General features: G+C 38.5%; 1 protein-coding gene across 3 annotated transcripts in view; it reads left to right on the forward strand.

Annotated features, from left to right (window-relative positions):
• VPS26A (VPS26, retromer complex component A) overlaps positions 1 to 5,468 on the forward strand; it is a 30,956-nt gene extending 25,488 nt beyond the window's left edge. For all 3 annotated transcript variants that reach the window (XM_001925999.7, XM_021073762.1, XM_005657390.2), the window contains 2 exons: positions 852 to 994; positions 3,725 to 5,468. In XM_001925999.7, the coding sequence (XP_001926034.2) occupies positions 852 to 994; positions 3,725 to 3,838 (257 nt within the window). In that variant the 3' untranslated portion in view covers positions 3,839 to 5,468. The remainder of the gene's footprint in view (positions 1 to 851; positions 995 to 3,724) is intronic.

Here is an 8,994-nt window from a genome sequence, read left to right on the forward strand (position 1 = left end):
TTAAAAATTATGGTAGGAGTTCCTGTCATGGCTCAGTGGTTAACGAATCTGACTAGGAATCATGAGGTTGCGGGTTTGATCCCTGGCCTTGCTCAGTGGGTTAAAGATCCACCGTTGCCTTGGGCTGTGGTGTAGGTCGCAGACGCGGCTCGGATCCCGCGTTGCTGTGGCTCTGCCATAGGCAGGCAGCTACAGCTCCAATTGGACCCCTAGTCTGGGAACCTCCATATGCCGCGGGAGCGGCCCAAGAAATGGCAAAAAGACAAAAAAAAAAAAAATTATGGTAAACTTCATGAAAGCAGAAAATAACAAAAATAGTAAAACAGAACTTACTGCTGGGACTGTTTTAGCTTTTTACCTATATTAGTCCATACAGCTCTTACAAATTCTTTACAAGATGGATGTTATTGGTGTTCCGCATTTTACAGATCAGGAATTTGAAACAAATAGAATTGGGATTTGAATCCAGGCATTCTGGCTCTACAGCAGTGGTTCTCATCTATGGGCATTTCCCCCCTTCCCCAAACCCCCTCCCCTGGGACATTTGGCAATACCTGGAGACATTTTTGGTTGTCATATTTGGGGAATGCTACTGGCATCTAGTGCGTAGAGGCAAGGAGTGCTGCTGAACTTCATACAGCGCATAGGACTTTGCCCACAACAAAGAATTATTGGGCCCCCAAAATTAGTAATGTCAAATCTGAGAAACCCTGGTCTAAAGTTTTTGTTATGCGGCCATCTCATTAGGTACTGAAGCGTTATTTAATCTTCTCAGTAATGCTTAGTTTTAGATGTTACATAACTGTATTTAATCATCTTTTAGAATTAAATGGAAATTGCTTTTCTTTTAGGTGAATCAATTCCAATAAGACTGTTTTTAGCGGGATATGACCCAACTCCAACAATGAGAGACGTGAACAAAAAATTTTCAGTAAGGTACTTTTTGAATCTGGTCCTTGTTGATGAGGAAGACAGAAGGTACTTCAAGCAGCAGGTATGGTGTCACCCAGCTGGTATTTTGTTTTTTGGCAGTTCTAAAAACACCTGGGAAGCATTCACTTTTGTAAGCTTTACTAAACAAATGGGGGTTTGTTTCTAAGTAGGTTGAAAACACTGAGAGTATGATAAAGAAATAGGCATGGGAGTTCCCATCATGGTGCAGCGGAACCGAATCTGACTAGGAACCATGAGGTTGCAGGTTCAATCCCTGGCCTTGCTCAGTGGGTTAAGGATCCAGCATTGCCATGAACTGTGGCATTCTGCAGGACTCTAGAATGGACTATAATTTGGCAGTGCTTTTATTTTTCTCTTGAAACTTCTGTTTTTTATAAAAACAGTATGTGCTGGGTTGTTTTTTTTTTTTAATCAGGTAATAAAATTCTACCACCATGATGTTTTTCAGTCAAATTTATATATGTTTTTAGATTATAATGTTGATATTATTCTTTAATTTGCTTTTTTAGTAGTGTCTTGAATATCTTTATCAACAAATTGAGATTTCCTTTATCAGTTTTAATGACTGCATCAGCTTGATGGGTTTTGATGTTTCTGTTGTCCCCTAATTAAACAATGCTGTTATAAATGTCCATGAGATGACCAAAACCTAATACTTTTTTTTTTTTTTTTTTTGCTTTTTTAGGGCTGTACCTGTGGCATATGGAGGTTCCCAGGCTAGGGGTCACACCAGTGCTGTAGCTGCCGGCCTTCGCCACAGCCACAGCCATGTGGAATCTGAGCCACGTCTGGGACCTACACCACAGCTTATGGCAACGCCAGATTCCTGACCCACTGAACAAGTCCATGGATCAAACCCGCATCCTCATGGATTCTAGTCAGATTCGTTTCTGCTGTGCATGAAGGGAACTCCCCTAATACTTTTATAATGTGTTTATTATAGGAGTTCCCATGTGACTTGGTAGGTTAAGGATCTAGCATTGTCACAGCAGTAGCTTGGGTTGCTGCTGTGACACAGGTTCAGTCCTGGCCTGGGAACTTCTACATGTTGTGGATGTGGTCAAAAAAAAAAAAAAAGTTTATTATAAAACTTGATCTCATTTGAAAATCAGTTAAGCCTTCCTTTGGTGAATTTTTAATAAAGATTGTGATTAGAATGGCCTTCTATATTCTGAATTAGATTAATAAATATTTGAATGTCAGTTGAATGTCCAAAACTAAATTAGCAATTATTTTGTGCTGAGTACTGTGAGGAATACTACTTTTTAATAAAAAACTTTTTCCCCACTTTTGGCCACACCCATGGGATATGGAAGTTGCCAGGCCAGGGATCAAATCCTAGCTGTAGGTGTGGCAACACTGGATTCTTAACCCACTGTGCTGGGCCAGGGATTGAATCCACACTGCCTCAGAGACAATGCTGGATCCTTAACCTGATGTACTACAGAGGGAACTCCATTACTGCCTTTTTAAATATGGTTTGTTCTCAAGGTCCCCATGTTGCAGATATGTGGAAAAAGAAAAATCATATAATTAACGGAAAACTTAGTAATTTGGAAGAAAGACAATTTATTTCACTAATGATGCCATAATGCCATATAATTAAATGTAGATAATTTATAACTTCAAATTAGATTTTTATGAAATTTACAATTTCTGAATCAATTACATATCGTGGCCCTATTGAGTAAGTATATTGCTTCCCATGGGCATTCATTTCAATGTTTAAATTTTGCTATATTGGTTAATTAAAAAAAACAAAAAACAAAAAAAAAACAGCAAAGAACCTGGAGTTCCCTGTGTGGCTCAGTTGGTTAAGAAACCTGACTAGTATCCATGAGGATGTGGGTTAATCCACTGTGCCTTGCTCAGTGGGTTAAGGATCCTTGCTCAGTGGGTTAAGGATATGGGTTAATTCACTGTGCCTTGCTCAGTGGGTTAAGGATCCAGCATTGCCACAAGCTGTGGTATAGGTTGCACTGGTGGCTTGGATCTGGCATGGCTGTGGCATAGGCCAGCAGTTGTAGCTCTGATTTGACCCCTAGCCTGGGAACTTCACATGCCTTGGGTGCAGCCCTAAAAAACAAAACAAAACAAAAACTTAGGCAGAGGAATAGAGAAGAGATTTGCGGAATATGAAGGGAAGATGAAGGGAAGGTTTACCTGAAGTGCACTGGAGGCAGAGAGTAACCCAGTTTGGCTGGTGGGATACCAGAGTCTAGGTAGGGAAGACTGTGATGTTGATAAATTGGGTAAAGGTTATGGAGGGCTTTGAATGCCAGGTTGGAGATTTATCCTGGGGGAATTGAAAACTATTGAAAAGCCATGAAAGCAATGTTTTAGACCAATCTGGTAGTGATAGGAAGGATGGATTAGAAAGAGGGCCTCAGGCAAGAGAGGAAGAGCCATCTACCAGGAAGTTATTTGAGTATTTAAGGTTGAGGTGACAAAGGCTTGACTTTGGATAGGACAGTGGAACAACAAACCAAATGACAGATTTTTTTGTAATTTTTTAAAGCAGTAGTAGCTAGAACTTTGTGCCCGATTGGATTTGTGATGGTGGTCTGCATACCTGTTGGTGGGGGGAGCATAGCTGGCCAAAGGGGAGGTCTAAGATTAGAATTGGGAGAAAGTGGGTCAGTCAGAAAAGAGGAGGGTTTTTGTAGGGAAGAAGTTAGATTTGTTATTGTTAAAATTGAAGTGAAAATTTAAGGGTGAAAACTTAATGATGTGAGGACGTTAATTTCTTATCTTGCCTTTATCTTACTAGGAGATCATTTTATGGAGAAAAGCTCCTGAAAAACTGAGGAAACAGAGAACAAACTTTCACCAGCGATTTGAATCACCAGAATCACAGGCATCTGCTGAGCAGCCTGAAATGTGAACTGAATAGGAGAAAAAAAGAAAAAAACTCCTATATACGTTGAGATTTAAGTTTGGCAAGTTAAAGGTGGTTGCAGCGTGTGAGGGGGGAAAGGCCAAAACTCCATTTGTAATAGTCTTCCTTTATCTTACAGTGCTGAATTTATTTTATGATATAACTAAATGTTATTCATGTATATACATTAAAAAAAGTGCTTTCTTTGAAACACTGGAACTTCTTTAAACTGCCTTTTTTTTTTTAACCGTACACTTTGATTTGATGATAAGTACTCACATGCATTAGCATAAAATTAAAGATTTTCATGTGAGTAAGCTAGTATTTGTAATTTTGCTTTCTTCACAATGTTGATTATAAACCCTTTTCTTTTTTCACGCTAATGATTACCTCTGATTCTCTTCATGCAAAAAATTAAATATTTTGTGTTCAAATAAAATTAGAAAACCTGAGTGGCTCTTATATCCTGCAAAAATTTAAAACGTGGCACCTCAATATTTTTGAGAACTACGTTTATGTTTTTACATGTGTAAATTCACATTTATGTACGAGAAATGAGTTTACCATTCTGTGGCTTCTGAATTTTGTTCTCTTTGAAGTCTTCTGTGGTATGAGTATTAAATTTTTTTTCCCCCCCTAAGGGATTACGTGGAATGTCATTGTAGCCTTTTTTTTTTTTTTTTGACCATATTAAGTAACCATTTTGGTACTACTATCCAATAGGTACCACTGTAGGTTTTATACAGTGTGGAGCTGACTCAGTTGGCATTTTAGAATCTGTTAAAATTATATAGTTTTTCCATGAATACTTTGGAAAAAAAATTTCTGACTTAACCTTTTTACCACAAATATGCAAATGTAATTTTCTTGACTTCACAAATATTCTCTTCCCTTTTCAGGGGAAAAATCTGAGGATGGGAGACTTAGGATAACCAGTGAAGTGATAGTTACCCAGATCTGGACCATTTCATGTTTGTTAAATTGGAATCTTCACTAGGTTCAAACTCAAATTTAAACTTCTTCACCTACTATTTAAATATTTTTAACATTAAATTCAAGTAATTTGTTGAAAGCCTGTAAAAAAGAGGGTTGCAGTCATCTCTTATGCTATGCATGGGGTCTGATCTCAAATACACTAAATATGGGGTGTAGAAACTAAAATGAAGCCTGCTATGTGAAACTACTTTCACTTATGGTCAATGGTTTTTGTACCAATATTTTTTTATACACTTCAGTGCAAGTCCTGTCAGTTAACCTTACTTTATGAGTAAGCTAAATAACCCAAATTACATTTAAGCCTGTTTTACTACTACGGCACTTTGAAAAATGCTCAGAAACCAACTTCTTAATTGGCAAAAGGTTCCATGTACCATGTGCTGAAGCATCTACTTTAAATGTGGATATCTGTGAATGATAATGTTTTCCTTCATGTAAGTGCCTGTTCAGAGTTTCAGAATTTAAAAATGCCAAATATTTTCATGGTCACTTGCATGTAGAAATCTGGAAAATATTCAGAGAAAATCTGAAAACCAGTTGTATTTAACCGGCCTCAAATTGTGCAACCATGATGTAAAATAAAGAATTTGAAACAGGTACTGAGCTTGCTATTTGAAATATTAAACTATTCTCAAACCTCTTCTTATTGTCAGATTTATCTTTGAAGTCAGGATTGCTCCATAGTTTAGGAAGCTGTCATTGTAATTAGAAGTTTTTATAAATCGGTCAGTTTCAATTTTAAATATCTATATAATGCTTTTAATTAGGTGGCTTAAAATACTGTCATATATAGGATGTTTATTCACTTTCCTTAAGACTATTGTATAATCAACTTGAAAAATAAACATCTGAACTCTATTTGGTTAACTGTGAAAAGTTGGCCATTTAATCAGAAATGAAGTGAAAAATTTGTGTCTTTTCTCAACCCTGGATGCATGTTCAGATCACTTCAGGAGTTTTTAAAAAATAATCATGCCAGGCCCTACCCAGACCAATAAAATCAGAATTTCAGGGGTTAAGATGTCAGCATTTGAAAAAGCTACCCTGGGAGTTCCCTGGTGGCTCAGTGGGTTAAGACAGCCTTGTCACTGTTGTGGCTCCAGTTGCTGCTGTAGTGTGGGTTCAATCCCTGGCCCAGGGAACTTTCGCATGCCATAGGTGTGGCCAAAAAGAAAAAAAGAAAAGCTACCCAGGATTGAGAACTACTGTCCAACAGTTTAATTATTTTTCACTGGTGAAGAAATTTTCATTGTTTTGAATTGTTGGGGAGGAAAAACTTTGCTCTACCCTGGTTTGTGTTTGAGATCCTATTAATTAACTGACAGATTAACAAAAGAAAAACAATTCTAACTGCAATAGAGAAAGTTCACAAAAATGACTTAAAGGGGTTGTAAGAATTTGGGGCTTATGTATAATCTTTCTCAGGGAAAGAGGGAGTGAAGGGTACTTAGCAGTGACTTAATAGGGGAAGTTGTGTGAATGAAGAGCACTAATGGGAAAGCAAAAGACTTTTAGGAATGATGAAAGAATCCTTAGAATAAGTGTTAGATACAACAGTTTTGTAACCAAAGTCTGTTTGGGTGTGGGGCCAATTTCTCACTGTCTAGTGATGAGTTAATCTTCCTTGGTTGCTCCCAGTGAGGGAATTTATGGCAACGGAGTTCTTTTGGGAGGCTTTGCTTTTAGGGAGATAGCAGATTTCAGGAACTCAAATGCCTTCTAACTAAAAATTTTAGGGTGCAGTAACATATTCTCGACCTTTTCAGCGTGGATCAAGTAGTTGGAATACTCAATTCCAATTACCATGTGAGTCAGTAAACTCAAATTTATTACATTCCATTTATATTAAGCTGAAACTGTTGAACATACATAAAGGCACTGTCCAGGGCTTTTTATTAGCCTGGATTGAAATGTAACACATTTTACAGTTTGATATCAGATAAAGGCATAGTGAGGAATATGTGTACCTTAAATATACCAGTTCCACTTTTAGGCTTGAGGGCTTCTATGAACAGAAATCTTTTTTTTTTTGGCCTAGCTGGCAGCATTGAGACAACTTTCCCTGGCCAGGGAGTGAACCCTTGCCACCCCAGCAACCCACTGAGTCACAAGACTCCTGAGCATAATTCATATGTTGCTCCCTCATTTAAAATCTTCTAGCGACTTGAGTAAAAGTTTAGTCTCTTACAGAACACCAGTTCAGCTCGTTATTGCCAGACTCCTCGGAGAATGCTTGCCTTTCTGCCTGCACTTTGGTTAATTTCTTGTAAGACTCTTGAGGCTGTTCTTATCTGACACCATCTCCATCTCCAGTCAGAGTTAGATGGCCTTTGTTTTACTGCCAGGGTATGCTGTGCACACCTCCAGGACTGTGCTTACCACACTTTTAGAAGACTTTTTAATTGTATAGGCTTAATAAAACTCTCAAAGATTCAGCCTGTTTTGCTATACCTTGCTTATCACAATACACGTGGAATGTGTGAATGAATGGATGTTTATTTTCCTAGCGATTATAAAAGTAAAGGTGTCTTTTAGGAAAAAAAAGAGTCTAAATGTAATTATGGATAAGAACTGTTATGCAACCTAGTATTAGAGTAAAGGAAATAGACTAGGCTCTCTAGGAATTTTATCAGACCCTGGAGACAAAGCAAGACAGAGCATAGAAGGACTGTGTGGACATAAACCACACTACCACAAGTTCTACAAATGTACTTGATAGTTGTTCAGATTGAGGAATCTGAACTACTTAATCTCTAAGACCCACTCCTGCTCTAGTATTCCATGATTCTAAGACTAAGTCTCAAAAATTCACTTAGAAATAAACAATTCAGGGAGTTCCCATCGTGGTGCATCAGAAACATATCTGACTAGGAACCATGAGGTTGCTGGTTCGATCCCTGGCCTCCATCAGTGGGTTAAGGATCCAGTGTTGCTGTGGCTGTGGTGTAGGCCAGTAGCTGCACCTCTGATTCCACCCCTAAGCCTGGAACTTCCATGTGTGACCCTAAAAAAGAAAAGAAAAATACTAGAAATGTCCGATTGTAGAATTTGGTAGGCAAGATGTGGGGCGGGGGGGAAGCTACAGAAATTTGCTGTTGCGAAACCTTATAAACCAGGTTTTGTTAATAGCAAAGGCAAAGAAGAGAGAAGTTGCTTTATTCCCTTCGACCAGGGTTATCTTTATTTCTCTCACTTCCCTTCCCTGTCCACTTATTTCTGTATTTATACATACATTCAGTGTTTTCCTGAGTATTTCTTTAGTGGTATTTTATTGGCCCTACCATGAAGGAACTATAACCCATAGCAGTGGTTCTGAAATTGTGGTCCCTGGACTAGCAGGGTCAACATCACCTGAAAACATAAATTCAAAGTCTTGGGCCCCACTCCAGATCTCCTGGGTCAGAAACTCCACGAGTAGGGCCACAACAATCTGGGGCGGTGGGCGTCGTGTTCAGTGGCTTGATGTGGGGTCTCAGTTCCCAAATCAGGGATTGAACCTGGGCTGTGGTGGTGAAAGCTCTGAGTCCTAAATCACTAGACCACCAGGGGACTCCCAACAGTTTTGTTTTAAAATCAGCTTTCTAGATGATTCTGATGCATGCTGAAGTTTGAGAACTACTACTCTAAAGACACAATTATGATAGTTTCAGTGCTATGACAGCAGTTGTACTAGGCACCCAATAATAGTTTAGAAGTATGGAGGTGAGAAACGATGACACAACTGGCCCATAGTTCCAGCACGAATAGTTCTTTGAACTCTCATTAGCCTAAGAATAATAAGTATTTCCAATGCTTAACAGGTACTGTGCCTATGACTAAGACCAGATCAGAAACTCTGAGGGCAAGGTGCTGGTCTACTTGAATCCCTTATGTTTAAAAAGTATTCTGTGAATCAAAGGTACATAGCAAACTGTTACTGAAATCCTATTTGACACATTATCACACATCACGTGCATTGTTCCTTTAACTTGCAAGACCTTACTGTTTTAAGTATAATAATAGAGATATGGAAAACCCAAATCCAACAGCATCTTTTGAATTTAACATGTAGCGACCTAATGTGACACAGTATCCAACGAATGCCAAAGAAACTAGACTTTGGTCCAGGTACAAGGGACATATTTTTGCCATGTGGTTGTGATACATCAGCTGCTAGGAGGATGTAC

This window comes from Sus scrofa, chromosome 14, assembly GCF_000003025.6.
Source record: "Sus scrofa isolate TJ Tabasco breed Duroc chromosome 14, Sscrofa11.1, whole genome shotgun sequence".
Taxonomy (NCBI): domain Eukaryota; kingdom Metazoa; phylum Chordata; class Mammalia; order Artiodactyla; family Suidae; genus Sus; species Sus scrofa.